Genomic DNA, 22,659 nt, shown 5'->3' on the forward strand with positions numbered 1-22,659 from the left:
ATAGCGTTTTTTAAAGTTTTTATATTTTAAGCATTGATGTACTATGAAAAACACCATAAAATAACATGATTTCGAGTTTCGGATTTTCTTGATTTGACTGACGTCTTCTTTTCAGGCCAGTGTGGAAGTAACGAGCTTCTTCATCTGGTCGTTGCTGCCGGAGACAAAAGGGTTCCGATCAAAGACACGAACATTGTGTGGGAGAAGTTCATGTCTTGGTGCAAGTATGTCGACATGGTGTCCAACTTTCAGGCCACAACAAAAAGCATGGTTGAATTTGAAGTACGTAGACAACATTTGCATAGTTCAATTTCATCAAGCGCGCAAGAATCTCTCTTTTACAAAGGGTTAGCATATACACTTTAAATTAACATAAGTTCCAAGCATCAAACTGCCTTCACCTGACCTATTCAAACATCGGAAACCACCCCTCCAAATCTCGACTTGATGTTGTGTATAGGCTAGAGAGAGCGGGAACACGAAAACTTTTGATAAAGAATGATGAGGATGCAAGTGAGATGAGCAAAGAGATTGATCCCAGGAAGTCTTCCGCTGAACTCGATCCGTATTTGCTTCAAAAATCTTGGTGTCGACCTTCAAGCAAAAACGTTATTACTCACTCTAAAATCTCTAATTAATATTGCAGCTTACCGAGCTTGCCAGTGAAAAATTAGTATCCTCCAGCCTCTGAATAATTGTTGGTCCAGACGCTGACTGATAGAGCCGTTTAGTTATGGACATGCCATGCCGGTTTAAGTGTCAGTCAACTGAAGAGGGAGTGTTGCCTCTCTGTGTGTAATATACATAGACCAGAAGGTTTATCTGCTAATCTGGTGAACCAGCGGAAATTCTATGAGTATTATAAAGGCTGCTCTCTCTGCTTCTCTCTGATAACGTACAGTGCCGTTCATGATCTTCACCAGATTCTTGCTCATTTGTAGGCCTAACCCTTCCTTTGAGACTCGATGGCTGTTGTGAAACATCTCTTGAATTAGATCGTCTGGAATTCCTGGTGCTGGATGAGTGAGACTGCAATGTTAACCACACAACTGAAGTTAGCAGTCTTAATTTAGGCTCAGATGGCAGGTTCCATAATGAGCAATATGAAGTGAGATTTACCAGAACTCAAGATGAACAATGTGCATTTTCATGCCTATACGTTCCTTCTTTGGGGTTACTCTGAGCACAATGGACGATCCTTCGGATGCAGGGGTGAAAAGGAGTGTGTTTGTCAAGAAATCAGACAGAATTTGTTGTAGCCTCAAATTGTCTCCATACAAGAGCATGGATGACACCTCGGCTGGTGAGTCATGGATGACCTTCACTTGCCGCTCCTGACTCAAAACCATAGCTTGATATATGACAACCTCCACAGTTTCCCCAAGGTTAAATTCACTAGAATTTAATTCCATGTAGCTGAAAGTAGAATTGAAATTAGTGCAAACAATAAGGGATTATTCTTCTTCTTGAATCAGGATCAATATGAAAACAAGTTACGAAGTTTCTTTTATTGCCAGTCCAAAACATAAAAGTAGGCGCTACAATCTAAATGTGATATTGAAGGAAGAAAACTGATTGGGTCACAACTTGATTTGGAAAAATGAAAAAAACAAAAAAACAAAAAAAACAACATACCATTCCTCGATACTTTCGAGATCAGTGTCATCAACAATCTTGGCCAATTGGTCCTGACACAATCTTCTCTTCCTAAGTAACTGCTTCTGCTCTTCATTTAAATCAGAAGACCCCATCAGATTATGCATAAGCATAATCCCACTTAGAGGCTTTTTGATTTCTTGACGAACGTACGCCAGTTTCTTAATACTATCAGCTGCAGCCTGCTCTGATGCTCTCTGCATCTGCATAGCATACATAAGCTCTGGACTAGCCACATGTAAAAAGAACAAAACCCCAGTTATCTTTCCCAATGCATCAATTCGTTTGTTGGCAGAAAGTAATGCTTCAACATAATTACCCTGCTGATCGTAAAACCCAAAATGCAATTTACTAACATTCTCGCCTGTTATTACCCCATTTAGTAGAATGCTAAGCTTGGTTAATGTGTCATGACCTTTAACACGACAACCAAAATTTTTCACAGTGAAAACTTCCCCAATGAGCATCCGATCAACCGCTTCTTCCCTTCTCAAGCCAGACAATTTTTGCATAGCGTCATTCCACTCCAAGCAACGAAAATTCTCATCAGTCATAAATATAGGAGGAATCAGTGCAGATGGGCTCCGAACAATCCCAACATAATCACCTAGCAAACGGGTATACTTGTCCATACCCAGTTTTTCTTTGGTAAGATCTTGGCTTACAAAGCAAACCCCAACTACATCTTCCTTTATATCTCGGCTACAACATGAATTGACCACCAAGATTACAAAACTGTTACTTTCTTGATGGCCAAATGTTTTCAGTTTGATTTCAACATTTTTCTTCTCCACACCTGCCATTTTACAATCACGTCAGACAAATTGCAGATTAGACAAAGGAGAAGGAACCCAAGAAGTGTATGAGGGAAAATGTATATAAGGTAATAGAAAAGCACACTACTAAGTTATTACATATCCGTCTTTATTTTATAAACTTCGTATGCATTGGTTATGTAAAGAGTGAAACCAAATTACTAGTTACAAAGGGTATTAATGTAAAGAGTGGTGTGGGTCAGGGAGCAACCCATGCAGAAAACACAACAAGGGAATCATCCGGTTCAACTTTTGTGAAAATTCACGAAGTCAGAAGCTTGAAGGAATACAAAAGGGGACATCCCAGAGAGAGAAAAAAAAAAAAAAAAAAAAAAAGCTCTTACCAATTAGAACACCATATCACTAATTATACAACCATTCACCGTTATCCATTTGACAATATGTTCAATTTTTCACCAAAGACGCTTCAGGTAAAGCAACATCCAATGACTATTCTGATTTATGAGCATCTCCGAGTCACCTATTCTGGTCTACGTATCATCTAGAGAAACAGCAAATCAGTCCGCAGCTGTCAATTTTTCTATTTACAAACTAAAATACCTAGAATGGAGTGACATGGATGATGGATTTCTTTCTATTTCTATATACATATGGAAAGTGAAAGAATCATCATATAATAATCCAGAAAATGCAATAGAAAAGAAAAAAGGGAGGTTTGTGATGATTTTAAAATCTTTTATATAGGTTAATCTAGTATCCTTAAATTGTCAAGGGATGAATAATAGGGTCACCTTGCAATGCGAATGAGAGCATGTCCTTCACCACTTCAATTGAATCATCTCCAACAATATCAACTAACGGCATACCAATAGCTTGCTCAACAGCTAATCCTGTTAGCTCAGATGCTTTTGTATTCCACCCATTTATAGTACCGGACGCGTCAACAGCAAAAATGGGAACTACAGCTGTCTCAATAAGTCGAACCATTTCATTTGTGACAATGCGAAGTTCATCCACTCTCTGTATCCTATCATCAACTGATGGAGCCTTCACAATCACTTTGGAATCATCCACAGGCTCGTCTGGTAATGATCCTCTCAGTATTAGCTGTAAAGAATGGATGACATCCATTTCAATATCTTCCCAAGGCACGCTTCGTCGCTTAACCACCTCCAGGAAAGCCTTGAATGATGACCTTGGATGCATTTTTCTTCCATCGTCCTTGTCATCAGGATCATGTTTTGCTCCACACCATTTGATTTCCTTTGCGGTGTGGGACCGAAACCAAAAAAGGAAATCCTTTGAGGTAATCTTAATAGCAGCCATTCCGCAAACTTCATCGCCAAGGGCTGAAGCACCTAGATAACCAGCCTCCATAAGGCTATCAGTAGTTAAGCCTGTGCTCCCACTATGGTACTTGAGAAGCCATTCAGCAATATCCTCAATTTGTGCCTCTGTCGGGGTAACCCCAAGCAACCATAATTTCTTCCTGTAATATAATGCAGCTCCATCACACTTAACAAGGTCCATCACATTAGGCGATTGAGTAACAATCCCTACAGGGGAATCCCTCATAAGCATGTCACAGAGCAGAGTCTGTATTTTTAATATATGTTTCTCCCTCGACTGAGCAGCCAGCTCCACTTCTTTGCTGATCTGTACACCAAAAACTTGTATCAAGAACTCACAGGCATATCTTAAGGGGAAAGGAACAAATCTAGGGCTTGTGTGATGGCAAACCAATAAGCCCCATAATTTTCTTCTTCCCTTCCGCTGATCACTGTCCATCTCATCAGAATCGTCGTTGATTGTAACAGACATCACAAGAGATGCAATGGAAGACATACTTTTCATATACTGTGCATGGCAACCATGAGGAGATCTCAATGTTGATCCACAAAGACTCAATGGTTGAGCTAATTTCTTGTCCTGGATTACTTTAACTGGAGGGGCTAAACAATCACATATCATCCTAACCTTGTTCCTCATAAATAAGAATCTAGAAGCATGAGGTATATCCGTGGCTGGGAAATGAAAACCCAGATAAGGTTCCAGGTCAGGTCGATGGCACTCAGCGATAACTTCCCCGTGTTCATCTTCATGAAATTTATACACCATTATGCGATCATAACCCGTCAAATCACTAACTTCCTTAACTATAACATCACATAACAATGATATATCCCCACTTGGCAAGGACTGCAATTTTGAGATGGCTTTGGCTGCAAGCTTATAAGATTTCAATGCTCCCGCAGCAGTCACTGGAACATCAGCTGGATTTACTGGTTCCAAATCTATTACTAAACCAACATCAACTCGATGTAGAATTGCATAAAAGGGCTTACCGGAGGTCTTAGAATGCACCAATATGGGATTGAGAAGATTAACTTCCCCAAAATGGGCTGCTTTGTGCAACGCAGCAGCACCTGACGACTGAAAGAGTGTCTGGACATCCGCTCCAAAAGTCAAAGCTTCTTGCTGCTCGATATTTGGAACAGCATGAGGGGCCAAGTCCAACATTTCTGCGGCATTTTCACTATAGGCAAGAACAGTGAAGTTTTTCTCATCAACAGCAATCAAGCAACCAAATGGTTGAATAAGGCTTCCTCGCTGCATGTTTCGGAGATAAGCAGATACAGTGCTGGAGGGGACATTGCTAGTGGAACATGAGATATTGCAGTCAACTGACGCAGTGTAATCAAAAAACTGTTCAGATTCTCGAAAGTCTATGTCAAGCTTCGCATCAATGGGCGTCTGCGAAAATAAACGAACCCCAGTTTTTGATTGACTTGAGCTGCTTCTAGAACTATTCATCTTGTTCAAAGACGCCGACGACATCTCTCCACCCTCCATTTGTTCTTTATTTCTTCCCCAAGTAGAGCTAATTTCAATCAACCCCAGCCGCGAAAATCAAGTAATTCAATACCACATAACCAAAATTCAACAACCCCTGCATTGAAATAACAAACTATGAGCTCCCAAAAACAATCAAGAAGTTACCAAAACCCCCGAAAACAAAATCCAAAACCACAGCCAAATTACCTACTCACTTGACTCTCCCGGACCCGAAAACCTTCACGAAAGTGGAAAGGAGAGAAACCCACCACCATTTCAATGTCAAAAAAGCAATCAAACTTTTCCAATTCCCGCAACTCCAAGACAATCTACACAGAAAAGGTCAATAATTCACAATCCTCATGATCCCTAGAGCATCTCCAAAGTGGGTTGCTAGCATACACTTCACAAAACCTCCATACAAACTAAAAAACCAGAACCCAGATTAATTTTACAGCTTCAAATTGTTCTAGCTTCTTCAAAAAGTTTAAAAACTGAAAAAAAATTGTACCTTTACAGTCACTAGTTGAAATTCCTCTCTCTCCCCCACAAACTTCAAATCCCCAAACCAAGATAATTTAATACCACACAGAATTCAATAAATAAACTACAAAACAAGATAACACATCAAACCAAAACATTTATATGCATATATATATATATATAGATAGATGAAACAGTGGGAGAGGAGGGATGGAGTGTCACTGACCATCAAAATTTACAGTGCACGGATCAGACAGCCACGTGAAAACGGACATGGGTTCTGCGGCCCCGGTCTCACCCTTGAGAGAGAGATTCACAAAGAAATTAAATAAGCAAAAAGATTCCAGCTTTTGTGCTTTTAACTCCCACTAGATTTTTTTGGTAATATTTGGTGATTTTCTTTACTGTTTATCTTCTCCTCCTCCTTGTAGTTTTGCTTGTTACTTGGGATTAGGTAAAATAGTAACTGGTGGACTTTTTGACTGCGAAAGTGGACACTTGACTTGGGTTTTACGGCTTAATAAGTGATTAACTTTTAAGTAAGCTGTGTTGTTGTGCGTTTAGTGGGATTTGGTTTTTGTGTTAATCATGATTACAATACAAATTAGCAAATAATGGAGATATGGGGCCGAATTAGCAGTTGGCGACAGTCTCTGCGCCAAGCCATCATTGCATCTTTTGATTTTTTGGATTTGTTTTTCTATGCTTGTTGCAAGTGGAAAGCAGCATAAAGAACTTCCGCTCCTGAAAACTTATTACTTATTTGTATTAAAGCTAATTTTATTGAGCGGTAATGTTAAGGGGATTAATTATTTTACGTGTGAGGGTTAACATATATGTCATATAAAGAGCAAATTTATGCAATCAGGTGTGGATTCGATTTTAGTTTTTTCTCACATTACAATTTAATCCATTAACATTATCATTTATCAAAACGAAATTTCAAACTTAAGGGAAAAAAAGGAGAAAATCTCACAAATCCATGTGAAGTGAAACATGTGATTGTGGGGACTCCAACAATTGTGGTCACTAGTCCTTCCCTCAGGAAACCAAGTAGAAATTTGCTACAAATTTGCAAAAGTGCCCCAAATGCACGGCAATTGAACAAGGTTTTGACACGTGTCAACTAATGAGGAAGGAAGAATCTTGAAGTCAAATCCCCTTTGGAAGGGCCAAAAACAATTAGTGTTGTTGCTTATTCCTTCTTATATCAATTTTATTTAAGTATCTAAAAGACGTTACGCATTAGTTGGATGGTGGGCTGAGACCTAACATCTAGGCGGCTAGGTGGGGTCTAGACGAGCGCCTAGGTGGACTATGCAGATTTAAGTAAATCTATTATATTTCGTGTAAATAAATGTCTGTTTATACTTAAAATATATATAATTTTATTATAAATTGTAAAATATAATGACATATATATTAAGAAGTATTTGAACATAATGAAAACATGGGGAACATGCATATAATGTGTATTTATTTAAGTATTCAGCAAGTCCCTTACAATGTATTGAAAAAAATAAAATGCAAAATGAAACTTATCTATTTTTTGTCCAAGTGAATTGCAACATAGGCGGGTCTGGGCAGGCTAGGCAGGTGCCTAGGCGGTCTAAGCGGGCACCTTAGCACCATTTCTTAATTTTCAAATGCCTAGGCATTAATCGAAATACTAGGCGGAGATTTTTAGAATAGTGATTTTATTTGTTTCCCACTCATTAAAGTGTACAAATACGTTGATCTAATGCTTGTGTCTTAAACCTTATATTAAATAAAGGGAAGTGAATTTTCCTACCGGGACAAGATGTGCAGAAGGGCAAAACGGGCGAGCATAAATTAGTTCCCTTGATAAAGCATTTAACACAATCGTAGCATAGCATTCTTTCAATCGACGATACAAATCTTTGCTTTGTCAAACCCCTATTTGCAACATGACTTGTTCTCTTGTTTTTATAGCACTCGCCAAGTCATGAGCGCCGTAGAAACATGGAGATATATCTCCGATGACACCCAAGTGTTTCTCGCGTCGTTGGTTTGAGAATACTCACCGCCACACAATCTCAACCACACTACCAGATAATTACATGTTTGTGAACCCATACTTCCCTTGTGAGATGCCTTAAAGTAATAAGCCTAGCAGAGAGTGGAAGAAAAGAAGGTGAAACTTGTGATTTTTATCGAGCAATACAAAACATCTCACAGCTATTTATTTCATTGGCTATCACTCAACAAAAACGAAATCCAGATCTTGCCAGTTACAACAGATGGTTAAAAACGACGGTGAAGAAGTAATGTCTATCTATGAATGATACATCTGAGCAAAACTCAAGCATAATTGGTGGTCTCTCTTGTCCCCCCAACCTCCCCAACCCTTGAACCCGGCTTTGTACCCTGGCTGATTCTCAAAGACTTGCACTTCCCAGTCCGAGTTGATGTTTGCAACCCTATCTATCTCCTCCACGTCAAAGTTCACCATGCCGCTGTCAACACATGCTTTTGCCTCCCCCTGTCCCTGGTGCAAACCACACTTACCAAAGTGTACTGCACTAGTCCGAGGCCCTCGTAATGTGAAAACCGGATTACCAAATGAGGGATAGACCGTTGCCCACATTGTTATATCCCAATTGTATTCATCAAAGAAACAAAATTCTGAAGACTTCTTGTGAATTTTCCTCCAAACAGTCCGGTTAAATGTATATCCCACATTTCCCATTCTCTCTGCAATCAAACTATCCCAACCTTCTCCTTTTGCATTCACATTACACGGTGCTAAGTTTGCAGCATAGCAATGCGGGCATTTATGAGGCTTCAATTCCGTGAGTATCTGCAAATTACGATATGCATTGGGATAAATATAATGGTCCTCCTCTATGAAAAGAATATGACCATTGTGATTCTTGGTCTCCTTCAATCCATCCCACACTGTGTTCATCATCCACCACCAATGATGCTTTAATGACACGATCTTTGGAGATCGGTGGTTTCCATACTGATCAGGAGTCCCCTTACAGTGTTTCACTTTCGCATCATCCTTTCCCTTGCAGTCTGTAGATGATACCCCTGGAAAACTATTGGGAAAGACGTGGGGCGAGTAAGGAGCAAATATCTGTTTCACCTGGCAATATCTGATCCCTTCCACAACCTTGTTCATTTCTTCAAAGAATCCATCATGACTAACTATTAGTAAAGTTTCATTTATACCTACAACCCGAGACAGACTATCAACAGCTACTTTGAGATACTGCGGCCGGTTGTGCACATAAAGAACTATAGTTATATGATCCTTGGCTAGACTTGGATAGAGATCTAAGTTCCTAGGGGGCATCTGATTTCTCTTTTCCAACTGAACTGACAATTCAGTCTGCTTAGGGAGGCTAAGTATTTGTCGAACATGTGAACGACTACCACTCCTTATTGATGATACTTCATCAAAATCATCCGGAGGCGGTGTGACAAAATTTGAACTCGAATTAAATCTCAGGAGGAACATCAGCAGGAAAAGCCCTAACAATGTAATCGAAACCAATGGCAAGATACGGCGAAAAGCCGCTTTGTCCTTGAGACGCTGTTTCTTGATAATAGCCATAGAATCAACACCAGATATGGCAACAAACACAGTTCACATAACAGTTACAGACACAATATTCATATCTTCACAGACTTCAGAAACCAGATATGCAAAAAAGGGGAAAGCCAAATACTTGCAGCTAAAGAACTAAGTCTTTAATTCTCACAAACAAGAACAACCAAGTCTTTAAACTTCAAAACAACACCAACCCATTTGAGAACAGAAGGAACAAGCGAAAGGGTAGGAGTCAAAAATCTCGAAAACAATCTGTGCGTGCTCAGATCAAATCAGCCAAAACTTGATCTAATTGCAGCCATGCGAGTGAAATCCGACTTCCAGTTCCTGCACCTCCGAGATTCCTTCTGCTGCAACTAAAATTTGGTAGAACAAATCAAAACTTGGACAGCAAGAATCAAATCACGAAACCCACATCCGAAAATTGGAATCTTTGAGCAGCAAGATTGATTTCAGAGGTTGAAACGTCTATGGTATCGACGGCTTTGATTTGTCAGTTGACTGACGACTTGAAGAAACAGAAGGGGAGGAGAGGGGACCGGAAAGGAAATTTCCAAATAATTAAAGGAAGACATTTGGCTTTGAAAAGTTGAGAACTGGTCTGTATGGTTTTATTGGGTAGGGAGATGCCGGGTCGCAACCAAAAGCCGGAAACTTCAAGGGACTGCTTTGACTGCAAAATGCGCAACAATTTCGTAAATGGGTATGGAACCTATATTGCAATTGGGTTTTCGGTTTGGTCCAGTCAAATTTATGACTAATGAGTACTAACTATGTGTGCAATTGTTAGGCCATGGCTGTGTCAACTTGGTAGAATTGGTTAGGTATTTTTTTTCTCTTTTTGGGTTAAATGTTAGTACCAGAATTTATTTAGAAATGCTTTTAAAATCACTGAAAGCTGTAGTGAAAATAATTTTGAAATCAATCCTTAGCAAAAATGCAAGTGAATTTTGAAAACACTTAAAATGTTTCGTAAAAGAAGCACATATGAAACACTTCGAGTTCTTTTGGAACCTAAAAACATTTTATCTAAAAGCGTTTTCAGTCTTTTTAAAAGTATTTTCAAACGAACCCTTAGTAAGTTGAATACAATTGTGTGGAAGATCATAAACTATTGCTCTAATTTTCTGAAAGAAATAAAGAAAAAACAAGTTACCTCACTAAAGCACCAAGTTTACTTTCATACATGTATTCAAACGAGTGCAATTTTATGGTTATTGGAGTTCAAAGTTTCCAACTGTATCTTCATACATGCATATACATGATTGCAATTCATGGTTATTTGAACTACTTTTAGCGATTGTTTGTGTATTGTAGAAGGTTTAAAACGCTTTTGATTATAATTGGCAGAAAAAACTTAAAAGTACTTTAAGATCATAAAAACATTTTTAGATAAACACATGACAAACGAGTATTTGGGAAATACTTCAAAGTGCTTTTTCATGTAGCACTTGCATTTGTAATAAAGATTTCAACATGTTTTTAATTAAAAAAAAAACAGTTCTAATTAATGTGCTAATGAGCAATGCTTTCTATATAAGTAGTGTCAAACGAGTCTTCGTGAGGAGAAATTATTGTGTGTAAATGGGTCACTTGAAGTTGAGACTTGGGTCATGGGGCACGTTGGTCATGTAAATATATATATGGATTGGAGGTGGGGTTGGGGGGGGGGGGGGGTTAGATAAGGTTAGTATGCACAACTGAGCATCTGTCTCCACTGTGACCACACCACACCCCATATCCAAAACCACTCACATATATTTGTGATGCTCAAGAGACGGCCAACACAGAGCTCACACCTCTCACAAAAATGGCTGTCAAGCTAGCCCTCTTTTTTCCGACCGCCACATTTCTATCCCCCTCGACCCCGTTGCCGCCACTATATCCTTCTTCTTTCACTTCCATTTCACACAAGAGGAGGCCGCACAGTTTCAAGATTCATGCAGATTTAGGTAAGAAAATACTCTCTCTCTCTCTCTCTCTCACATTTATTTTACTTACATTTAAATGTAAATTATCCAACTTCATAAAGTTTTGAAGTTTCTCTCAATGGTGTTAGGTGGTGGAGATGGAGAAGTCAATAAGGGATCAGGGAAGAAAAAGTTCATAACTAGAGAACAAGAACCAGAGCAGTAAGTTTTCCACTCTTCATCAGTTAACATTCACCTTGCACCCGAGGCTCCGAGTTCAAATCTCCCATCTCCCAATATCGCTTAAATAAAGAAAACTAAGAGGAATTGACTGTATGCAATTTTGTAGGTACTGGCAAACAGCAGGAGAAAGGGAAGGTGAAAATCCCATGATGACCCCCCTTCCATATATCATCATATTTGGCATGTCAACCCCTTTTGTAATCTTGGCCATTGGTTTTGCTAATGGCTGGATTAAGGTACCAGTTCGGTGATAAACGATTGCGATCAACTGCAGCCTGAGAAGCAGCAATCAGCAACACGAGTTTTTAAACCATTTGAGTTCTCAAATGTTTTGCATGCATAGGTTTTTTTTTTTTTTTTTTTTTTTCAGGATTCCACTTCCATGGTACGTATCATTAAATTCTACAAGCACCGGCCTTTTTCACCAATTTGTTTGGTATATGTTATGAGTTTCTCATATATATTAATCATAGACTCAGTTGAGTACTTTTGTTACTGTTCTTGGCTCGTAAATGGGAAATACACTTGCAGTTTTTGATATATATTTGGCAGCGACTCGCGGTCCAGTTGAAGGATATAGAAACTAAACATCGAGTCGCGATTATGCATAAATTGTTAAAAGTTGCACATCATAATACAAAACGAACACTTCCATTACATTTTGGCAAACCGTCCAAATTTCATGGGTTACATGAACTGTTTCTCAACCCTAGTAAGTCACAGCAATCTTCTAAACAATATTACATCTATGAAATATTTTCTCCTCACAAAATAAAGATACAAAAAATTACTGATTTGTTCTTCTCAGTGGCTTGTATAACACCGTTGTGACAAACTTTGTATGAAACCTACGTGTAGCGCTGAGTGCAAAAAACTTGCCGCCAATTTGGTTCTGTATGTGCAAATGGTTCAATTGTGAAGGATGAGGCATTGGTAATGACTGGTCACCGTTGTTGGAGGATGATGGCTTGTTTAGAAATGATTCTTGTAGTTGTGGGGGTACTTCCAGCGGAGGTTTACTGAAATCATCTTCGCTTAAGAGTCTGTTGTCGTAGCTTGAAGGTGGAGATGGAGGAGGTTCGAACTTTTCCAGATGCTGAGGCAATTCTGAAATACATTCCTGTGTAGAGCATTTTAGGAGTGAAATCACTTAGCCATGAAAAGAGCTTTAGAAAAAAGCACTTATGAAGACTTCCTCAATTTCTATAATCCAACTGATCTATAATAGAATGAAGTAAGTAAAGTGATACTCCTAGAGAGTGCAAAGGTAGGAAAAAAAAATTAAATTTCATCTGATAAGTGCAGAAGAAATGTTATCAGCAAGGCGGATTGACAATGGACTGACAAGTCCTAAGAAAATGGACGTGCCACATACGATCGGGAAATTATGTGCATATTCTCTTTTGGTAAATTTGGGGTTCAAATATAGGGTAGGATCATAAGGGGTTCGGTGAATATTCATAAGGTCATCCTGTGGTGCAAGTAAAAGCAAGTAGAAATCCCAACACGGTTATACAGAAGATTCATTTTGCCTTCTAGTAGAGTAGAAGTTTTGACCACTAAAATGCTGAGAATCAGAGTAGGTAATCTTGCGTTAGGTGTTCAGTGCAAGAGAGAGCGAGTTAAGGTGAATTGAATGGTCTGAACGAGTACAATGTTTTATAGTTTACGGTGTAGTTCTCACTGGTACGAAATTGTAAAATGATAAAAAAGCTGTTCCTTTGCTCCTAAGACTGCTGATCTCCACTCAAATAAACTAAGACTTCATCCCTAAAAACTTTGGAATTTATCCTAAGCGAAAGGTAAAACTGTACAGGTAACGAAAACAAGGGCGGTGAGCAAGAGGCCTAGTACAAGGACATAACAGTTTTATCATTTGTAGACCAGAAACCATTCACATTACAAGTCATAACATTACCTGCAAGTCCAAGATATTATACGCACTCCCAGAATTATCGTAAACCCACGGCAAGTCTGGAGCACACATCAAACACCCGTCAACAATGAATCGGTATTGGTAGAGACCTGATGGAAGCAACTTTATGATAAAGAAATCATTGCCTATACTCTGCAAGAGCTCCCTGATATAAGGAGATAAAAGTTATGCATGATGATGCTAAAAACAGAAAACAAAGTTTGGAAATTTAAGGATGGAACTGCTATACAATTTAGTACCTGGTCTCCCAATTGTCCCATGATCCTGTGATAGCAACTTGCCTGCCACCGTGATTCCATGAGATCTTCGCCCGCATCAATTTCTCATCGTGTACATTACGATTAAATACTGTATGTTGCGGTAATGCCTCGGCAGGTCTTGGTAAAGGTTCCCCAGGATACTGCAAATGCAGATAAAATTTAGAGAGCTCCATCCCTGTGTTCATGTGCGTTTTATGCAGGGAAAACTTTTTTTGCCTTTATACAACACAGTAAATACTAGTGGAAAGACAAGTATCTGAAATGGAACAAATTCACTTGCAATTATTTTTCTATTTGGAAAAAAAATAGAGATATTTAACTTTAGCAGAAGGAGACGTTTTCTTGAACCAGATATCACAGGTGAGTAAATTCCAACTTATCCTAAATAGAGTCAATAACGAAATAATTTACACCCATAAGTGCATTTCATTTAGACATTGATGAAACAACTAGTGGCTAGATTAAGGTGAAATGAAATGTCAAATCCTACGTGTTTTTTTACTGGTTATCTTTTGACAAATATTCTTAGTCCGTTGCTTCTTCAACTTGAAAAATCTACCTAGTAATTGTCAAAAGATCATACAGTAAAAGAAAGACTAGTGATTTCTGCACTCTTCTTTTCTCTGCACTCCTCCTTGCAGTTTTTCTAGCCTTTGGGTTGAATATATCAAGTGTGCGACTCGATAAACAGAAAAAAGGGAGGAGTGTCAAAGGAAACAACGAGGAAATACAACCAAGAAATAGAGATTCCCATTTGAGAAACTGTTCTTCAAACTTTTCTGATGCCAAAAAAGCAAAAGCACGCACACATGAAATTCTTCAAAGTTTGAAAAACATAAGGGAACTCACTTGGGAAGTGAAGAAAAGAGATGGAGTCTGAGCCATGGATTCTTCTAAATATCCATCACTGTACTCTTCAAAGTTGTTAACTCGAGAAGGGCCTTCTCCACCATCTCTGCTACCACTGGCATTCCCCATTACTGAAAACAAAGGAAACCCGGTTCAGTTTTCATCTGACTCATGCAAATTCAAAGGAAAGAACAGACCATAAATCAGAAAGGAAAAAAAAAATCCTATATTCTTTGATGCAGCTTGGAAAAGCAAAAAAGGAATAAGAACCAACTAACCGAGAAACAGAAAAAGCAAAAGGAAAAGAAACCCAAGTGACTGACTTGAGTTTGGTGACTTACCCATTTCTTAAAGCAGGTTGCAAACACACAAGAAACCGAATCAGGAATTGACAGAAACTCAAGCAAAGTTTGCATTTTTTCTGAAGGTTTCTTTTCTTGATGTCTAATGGAATGGACAGCACAAGATGCTCTGTTCTTCTCTCTCTCTCTCTCTCTCTCTCTCTCTCAAATCCCTGGCTCTGATTGTTGGAAAGGCAAACAGTGGACAAGGACGAGTGAATTTGATTCTCCAATGAGTTTGGAAGATCCAACGGTGGAGAACCTCTGTTTTGTCTTAAAAAAGCAGAAAACTTTGCCTTGTTGTGTTGTGTTGTGCCGTCTATGGTGTGTCAACTGTTTGATTTTGATATTAGGGTTTAGCGTGAGCTTGGCACTTCTGAAATAACACTCTTGATTAATGCTTATGGGGTCACCCTTCTCATTCTTTTGACTTAACATCCTTGTGTATTTGTAGTTTTAGATTGAACTGCTTCCTTTAAATGAGGAACAATTTAAGTTATAGAAAAAGACTATTTTCCAAACAATTGCCACACTATTTAATGTGCCGTATAACTTTATTTTTAATTGAGTAGTGCTATTCACGCACTTATTTTTATTTCTCACACTTCTATCAATTATCTGCCGTCGGGTCGTATAAATTGAAGAAGATAAATGACAAAAAATTAACATGAGTATGTGAAAGGTAAATCTGGGTGTGTGAATAGTAGTATCCTAAGTTTTACACTTTTAGTTGTAATAAAATCATCATTAGTCAAACACCGGTGTGTTGTTGATAAAAAATATATATATATATATATATATATATGTTTTGAAGTCAAATATGTGTACATTTCAATTTGGTAAGGGTACGTTTCAATTCAGTAAGGATACATTTTAACTTGGTGTGAATACATTTCAATTTTGCTTGGTATGTTTCAATTTGAAAATAAATTATGTTAGTAGTTAGTACATTTCAATTTGAAGATAAAGAATAAGAAATAACCATTAACCACAATACTTACCGTAGTTAAGAAAAAAGTTATAGAAAATTTATGTATAAAACAAATTTACAAATAATTTAGAAATATTGAAATTTCTTAAATACTTTAGATATATCTGGTTATTAAATTCTGTGAATTTATCTCCACTTTGAGTAGATATAGTTGAATCCTTTAGTTGAGAAATGGATGAGATTTCATAAAAATATAATATTTTTGACGAAATTTTTGACATAGAAACTAATTTTAAATGAATTTAGAGAGCACTTAAATTCAAAATATAGGTGGAATATAGGGTCAATCAAAAGTGAAAGCACTTTAATAAAAAATTAAAAAGTAACAAAAGTTTAATCTAGAAAAGTCTAAGATGAGGCATTTAATTCTAATTTCTCTTATTTATCAGCACTTAAAAACAAAAAAAAAATAAAAATTCATCGTTGAACTGTTACCAGCATTGATTCGTGCTGGATTCCCGATTTCTAGGTTACATAGGAGTGACTCATCTCAACATGCTAAGGGTGCTCATGCTACATGGACAATTCGGACTCGAAGCCTTGATTCGGCCAGAAAATTGCTAAAACCATGACAGAGGACTAGACCTGTAAACGGGTCGAGTGAAACTCGACTCATTAATTTAACGGATCATTCAAAATCAATCCGTTAAGCTAACGTATCATCCATTTCACCCGTTAACAATTGTATTTTTTCTTTTTTCGTTTCACCCGTCGTCCGCGCCTTCATCATTGACCTCTTCTAGGCCGCAGCTTTGGCTGCTTTTTTGTATTTCCCTAAGATCCATGAACAAACCACCCAGAGTTCAAAGGACCTCACCGACACCATTTTCGAATTCCCCGGACAGAAATCTCCTCTGAAGGCTATACACATGATCGAACCGGTGCTCGACTGAGACGACCTTGCTTATTGGGACTTCCTCTCCTTTTTCTCATATCTTTCCAAGTCCAAAGGAATCATCGTCAACACGTTCGAAGAGCTCGAGCCACCTGCCATCCTCCAGGCCATTGCTGAAGGCCTTGTAAATTTCACGCATTGGGAGATGTCACGCCCCAGCCCTGAAATATTGCTTTATTTCGGGAAATAATAATATTAGTGATAGGTCCGAACTACACTCTTGTTTAGTTAACTTACCATTAATTCCAATTAAACACTTTAATTTCATGAAACCCTCACAATAAATTTATAACCAACATTTGATTATCAAAGCACAAGGATAAAACTCAAGTTATTGATCAAACTTCCTTCTCTTAGCACAATCGTTCAACAAAAGATTTACCTCGATTAATTAGCTATCACCTGATGTGTTTCTTTATTTATAGGCCTTGGTTCCATCCATGGTCCATAATTACAATTTCTATATCAAATGCACTTTTTCTTTTCACACTTTGTCACCACCTTCCTTAAAAAATCAAATCTCATTCTAATTATTTATTCTCGAAGTATTTAATCTCACTTATTTTTATGGTTGCATCTAACGTCTCGTTAGATTGCCTACGTACCCTAAACAAGGATCAAGCCATTCGTAATTCACATTCTAAATTCTATTTCATAATCTTCACATTTTAAAGTGACTAACACTACATAAATTAAGTCCAAACAATTGATTCACATCAAATATATTATAAATATGAAATTCTCAAAAATTTCAGAAACGAAGATCTCAAAGAGTAGAGCAAATTTTATATCCGTGGCCAAGTTTAATTTGGCCTGGAAAGGCTCCAATTTGCCTTAAACCCGCCGGAAACCCTATAAATGGGTAGTCTCAAATTGTCACCTCCGGTGCTCCGCCGCCTCTACCATGGTTTGGGCTTTGTTCTAGACCTCCAGGGTAGTCTCATGGTGCTGGTTATTGAACCAAATCATTTCAGATTTGGTGGATTTTGAGCAAGAAGGATCGGCATCCACGGGTGTGTTCTTTCCAAATTCAAGACCAAATTTCATTATTTTTGAGGTGTAATAGGAAGGGGGAAGGTTATGGAAGGGTTTCTAAGTGGTGGTTTGAGGCAATTCACCAGAAAAATGGATGAAAACCTGTTGGAAAATGCTAAGGGAGTCGATCGGGTCGGGTCACCAAGGGCCGGGTCCCAATCCTTCGTTTCTCAGTTCTCTCCTTTTCCCTCCTCCTTCTCTTCCCCTATTGGTCATCTCCCCTTATTCCTCCCTTCCTTTTCTCCTTTCTCTTCTATTCTTTCAATCCCAACCATCCATTTTATTTTTTTTTCTTTTCATCCCAGCCACACACGTGGCATGTCACATGGCTCCAGATTTTCTGGGGTCTTCTAAAGAAATATAAAATTACCAATTTATCATCGACTTTAAATATTAATAACTTCTTAGTTATAACTCCGTTTCACGAACGGTTTACGCCTATGTGTTCGTGAGATCGAGCTCTATTCAAAAATATAAATTGTGACCTCAAAAGGTCTATGGATTTTAAATAATTAATTCCCAAATTCCAAATTCCAAACTTCATAACTAGTTTAATTTAAAACTAAACTCATGTGAATTAATATAAATTCTTGATTCTTTTCAAATATTCATAATTTTGAATATTTCAATTCATATATTTAAAATTTTCGGTTATTACAGGAGATGTCTGCGAGGGGTACCAATTTCATGGCGTTGGAAGATCTGCCACCTTTGCCGAAGCCGAGGTATCCAGTGCCATTGGATTTGGAGGGGAGACAGTAGGAGAAGAACCGGTTGTATTTTAAGGCAGATTACTCGATGAGGGAGATTTTATCCCTGCCGAGACTGAGCAAACCGGCGGCACCCCCGAAGAGTCCCTGATTGTTTTGGTCGCACCTGAACAAAAACCCGTCAAAAATATCCGTCGGCGTTAAGCTCAGCAGTTCCTTCCCGAAAAATTCGACAGAGAATGACTGGTCTCCATACTGAATGTCGTAGATACAGCTGCAGGAGAAGCACCAGGGAGTGTTTCCAGTGACTGACGCTAACAGGTTAACGGGTGGTTAATGGGTTTTGCGGGTTCACCCAAAATGACCCGTTATTTAACGAGTGATCAACGGGTTGACCCGTTAATCACCCGACCTGTTTATCACTCACCTGAATACTGATTTTAACGGGTTGGGTCGGGTTGAAAATGCCAGGTCTACTGAGGACAGTACACTAGATTTATGTCGAAATCTACCGTATTTTGCTAACACTTGCCAGGTGTTGCCAAAATTCCAGCTGGCATCTGTCGACCTTTGTTGACATATATATATATATGTATGTATGTATGTATATATATATGTATGTATGTATTTATGTATATAGATTTATACCTAGGAACCTTACTGAGGCATGATGCTATTTGTTTAGAATCCCTACTGAGGCCTATCAAAAGACGTCATGCACTCTTTCTCCATCCATGTTTTTCACTATACAAAAGTTTTTAAAATGCTATTAGCAACTTGAGTTTTCCAATATTTGTATGTACCTTTTGAAAGCATTTTGACCTTACATTTTAAGAAAACATAATTAAAATTCACAAGAAAGAACTAAACATAATCAAACAGAAAATCTTTACTTAACAAATTAAAGCCAAGTGTAAACCTTTCTGTACCTCCCAACCACAGCAAAATAAAAAATTATCTTCGAGTTTTAACTCCCTTGTCTTGTATAGTTGAGACCACTTGGAACCCCCCATTAACATTATTATTTGGTTAATTTGGTGATTAACTTTTCACCTGCTTACTTTCCCATTGGCTTTACCAATCCACGTTTGGCTGGTGGTTTTTATGTCCCATGCATTGAATCAAGTATAGGGTTAAACAAATCATAATAAAAAATTACTTAGCGTCAATTGTTTAAGTGCGTGTTTGATGTCAATTGTTGGACCAATTTAGATGTGACCATAAATCACATAAAAACACAACACTGTATCGAGATTCACTCAAAGTTTGGTACATCCGGCACTTGTGTTGGTAAGAAATCAAATCAGTCACATGAAATTTTTGAAAAATATGGCATACTAAGGTTGCTTTTTATTAGCAAATTATTGAACACTCCACCCTATTGCACAAAAGGCTCTTCCTAGCTACAATGGTTCTAAGAGTTTAGATCTCTCTCCATGTCACTTGTCTATAACCTACCAATCAAATAATCGAATTATACGCCCACTATATTATAGCTAAGGTGGTAGTTGAGCATGATTGGAGTAACCCCCAATGCTTTTTTAATAAGCCAAAGACACATGAAAGAGGGGAGATTGGAGGAAGTGGGCATCACATAAGGCGAGAGATGTGACACAGGAAGAGAATCTGATGCCTGGGATCAGTATCTATATGGACTATATAAAAATATACCATATGAGTTTGCGTCACAAATTGCTTGTCACTTAAATTGATATCAACCTCTTTTTCTTGGGCCATAAAATGATATCAACAAATTGCAAATACAAGAGTTTTCACACTAAGCGTGTGTGTGGGCAGATCTTAGCCGTCCATGCAATTTATAGTTCTAAATCAACACGCATAAAGATTAATTCTAATTGTTGAGGTGTGTAAGTCTCACAATGCGTCAACAATAATTCGTCCACTCTACGTGAGAGATGGATTCTCAAATTTTCATCATTCACATAAATGTATCACAAATAGTTATTTGTTCCATTTCATTGCCACATGGATGTGCAAGAATGAAAATGAAAATTCAAATAGATCAGTTACAAAATCAACCGCAAACCAACCTTGAAAAATTGTGTGAACATGAATGTTAGTTGGCCGTGAAGTCGCTTTACATGTCAATTGGATACATGGAAAAGCTAACTAAGAGTAATATGTAGACGAAAATGAAATGAAAATGATCATATCCAATCCATCATTTTTTGAAAAACTGATCATGTGACTAGCATTTTAAAATTTTACAGAAGGATTTCATACATAGAAATGGAGTTTCTGGTCAACACCACAACGTTTTCGCTTCGATAGAGAGAGAGAGGTATATGTATGAACATACATGGCTGTTTCACATACGGATAATCAAAACTTATTAACAAGGTCAACAATTTCATTTTGAATATTTGCGTTTAATCATAGAATAAATTGAATTGGTTATTGTAATGAATGTTGATGCACGGAAGTTGAATTAAGGAACAATGTGATGAAGATGACACATGCAGGTGTGATTTGGTCAGTAGGTGGAGATGCTACGTGAAAATGATACTTTTGGCGACTCTAGAACAAGGCCCAGTGAATTGCAACGCTCCTCAATCGAAGATTGTGGAGACTCTAGAACTCGGAAGTTTTGTGATGAACTACTTTTGTTGATGCACGAAATTGGATTAACGAACGGTGTGGTATAGTTAGTGAAAATATATTGATGGACATCAACGATTACATTCGAAAGAGAATAGAGGTTATCCCTTATAAATGTGAAATTGGAGGAACTTTGTTGAGCTAACCGTGTGATTTGACTAGGCTTAATGTAGTGTTGTCACTTGTTGCGTCGTGATGACTGATCTCCAAGTTGAAGGAAATTCTCCTATTAGTTATATGGGCATATATATCCAATAAGTGGTTGCCACGCGTCATGACTCCACTTGCATGGGGTTCGTTTGTGTGCTTTGGCAGAGATGCATAAGTAGTGGGGATGCTTTAGTAGGTTCATGGTTCTTTTCAGGTAACTGGTGTTCAACAGTTTCAGGGCCAATTATATACAGTACAAACAAACTTTGATTTTGCAAATACCTAACGGAAAAGTTCTTCCTCACTCAGGAACTTCAGCAAATATTGTACGTCGTAATCTTTCTTGTTTTACTTCTCTTAATCAGCAGTTCATGTGCTAGCATTCGGATCCACTTTTGACTTTTAATTTAGAAGCAAAAACTATAGATGTTAACATATATATGTATAATTAAGCTAGCACTAGAGTTGTAGGTGTAGCTCTGGATTCAAAGCAAGATTGTATTATCCGAAATTTTTTATAGAATTACGATGAAACATTCATGGAGACCTAGATATGGTCCCCTCCACGCTCACAGGCTCACAGCTCAAACATTCTTCAAGTTACACAGATCTCCAACACCAGTGCGGTCAAGACAAAAACTTCTCAAACCCCCAAACACATTTTTATTTGAAACAAGTTATTAACAATATCAAGGTTGTTCTCAATGTCTTGTAGTTAGGAATAAGGGTTTTCATACATGTGAAACTACTGCTTTATTGTACAGCTACCAACGTGCAAATGGGCGACAAGTGGCACCATCTTCGTTGCCCTTAGTTTATTTGTTGACTGTTTGCACAATATTGACTTTCGTTTTAATCTTCACGTTGATGTTGGAGGTTCAAGGAAAATGGGGGAGACAGATGAATTCAAGTGGTCCACAACGAAATATATGCATGGTTTGCTTAATGCGAATGTTCATAAAAAAACTAATTAATGAAACAAGGGGCTGTAATTCTTAAAACGAATAATGCTTCTCATCAAGGGAAACCTAAGTTGTAATTCTTAAAATGTATGCTGGAGGTTTTTGCTTTTAAATTGCATACTATTTTTCTTCTTCATCACTCCGTTATTTATTTATGTCTCGTGATTCTCTTTTATACTCAATACATTAAATAAAATAAAAATGTGCATGAGAAGAAAATAGGCGTGTGGAAATCACTTCTTGAATTAATAGATTAATTAACCTTACAGTGGTAGCATTTTTCTCAAGGGTATATATATGTATGGTTATATAAAAACCGCAAAGCTTGCGTATATGTAAAATTCAACCCCTAAGACATGATTTCATGGCATGGATGAAAGTCTAGGTCTGTCATACAAATCCCTCACACTCTCACACGCGTTGCATGA

The 22,659-nt window shown here is 37.9% G+C and overlaps 4 protein-coding genes across 8 annotated transcripts; 1 reads left to right on the forward strand and 3 right to left on the reverse strand.

Annotated features, from left to right (window-relative positions):
• Positions 1-271: 271 nt before the first annotated feature.
• Positions 272-6,177, reverse strand: PHYC (phytochrome C). Of its 5 annotated transcripts, XM_088699893.1 has the most exons (7): positions 5,977-6,075; positions 5,779-5,874; positions 5,475-5,596; positions 3,224-5,382; positions 1,636-2,452; positions 1,120-1,416; positions 272-1,029 (listed from the first exon to the last, which is right to left on the reverse strand). In XM_088699893.1, exons 4-7 carry the CDS (start codon positions 5,283-5,285, stop codon positions 819-821), a joined length of 3,387 nt encoding a protein of 1,128 aa, XP_088556019.1. In that variant the 5' UTR covers positions 5,286-5,382; positions 5,475-5,596; positions 5,779-5,874; positions 5,977-6,075; the 3' UTR covers positions 272-818. The 5 variants fall into 5 exon arrangements, with proteins under 5 accessions (XP_088556019.1, XP_068335650.2, XP_068335651.2 ...); XM_068479549.2 differs by lacking the exon at positions 5,779-5,874 and having other exon boundaries at positions 5,977-6,177; XM_068479550.2 differs by lacking the exon at positions 5,779-5,874 and having other exon boundaries at positions 5,483-5,596; positions 5,977-6,114.
• A 1,741-nt stretch (positions 6,178-7,918) lies between these two features.
• LOC137740159 (alpha-1,6-mannosyl-glycoprotein 2-beta-N-acetylglucosaminyltransferase-like) lies at positions 7,919-10,014 on the reverse strand. The gene has a single exon (XM_068479977.2). The coding sequence runs from the start codon at positions 9,331-9,333 to the stop codon at positions 8,047-8,049; it is 1,287 nt and encodes a 428-aa protein (XP_068336078.2). The 5' UTR covers positions 9,334-10,014; the 3' UTR covers positions 7,919-8,046.
• A 1,001-nt stretch (positions 10,015-11,015) lies between these two features.
• LOC137738729 (uncharacterized) lies at positions 11,016-11,978 on the forward strand. Its single transcript, XM_088699557.1, has 3 exons — positions 11,016-11,282; positions 11,390-11,462; positions 11,590-11,978. Exons 1-3 carry the CDS (start codon positions 11,141-11,143, stop codon positions 11,732-11,734), a joined length of 360 nt encoding a protein of 119 aa, XP_088555683.1. The 5' UTR covers positions 11,016-11,140; the 3' UTR covers positions 11,735-11,978.
• Positions 11,979-12,117: 139 nt separating this feature from the next.
• Positions 12,118-15,269, reverse strand: LOC137738830 (SNF1-related protein kinase regulatory subunit beta-2). The gene is made up of 5 exons (XM_068478303.2): positions 14,870-15,269; positions 14,529-14,659; positions 13,659-13,819; positions 13,402-13,564; positions 12,118-12,603 (listed from the first exon to the last, which is right to left on the reverse strand). Exons 1-5 carry the CDS (start codon positions 14,871-14,873, stop codon positions 12,271-12,273), a joined length of 792 nt encoding a protein of 263 aa, XP_068334404.2. The 5' UTR covers positions 14,874-15,269; the 3' UTR covers positions 12,118-12,270.
• Positions 15,270-22,659: the final 7,390 nt, after the last annotated feature.

This window comes from Pyrus communis, chromosome 9 (genome assembly GCF_041283825.1).
Source record: "Pyrus communis isolate YQ-2024b chromosome 9, ASM4128382v1, whole genome shotgun sequence".
Classification (NCBI taxonomy): Eukaryota; Viridiplantae; Streptophyta; class Magnoliopsida; order Rosales; family Rosaceae; genus Pyrus; species Pyrus communis.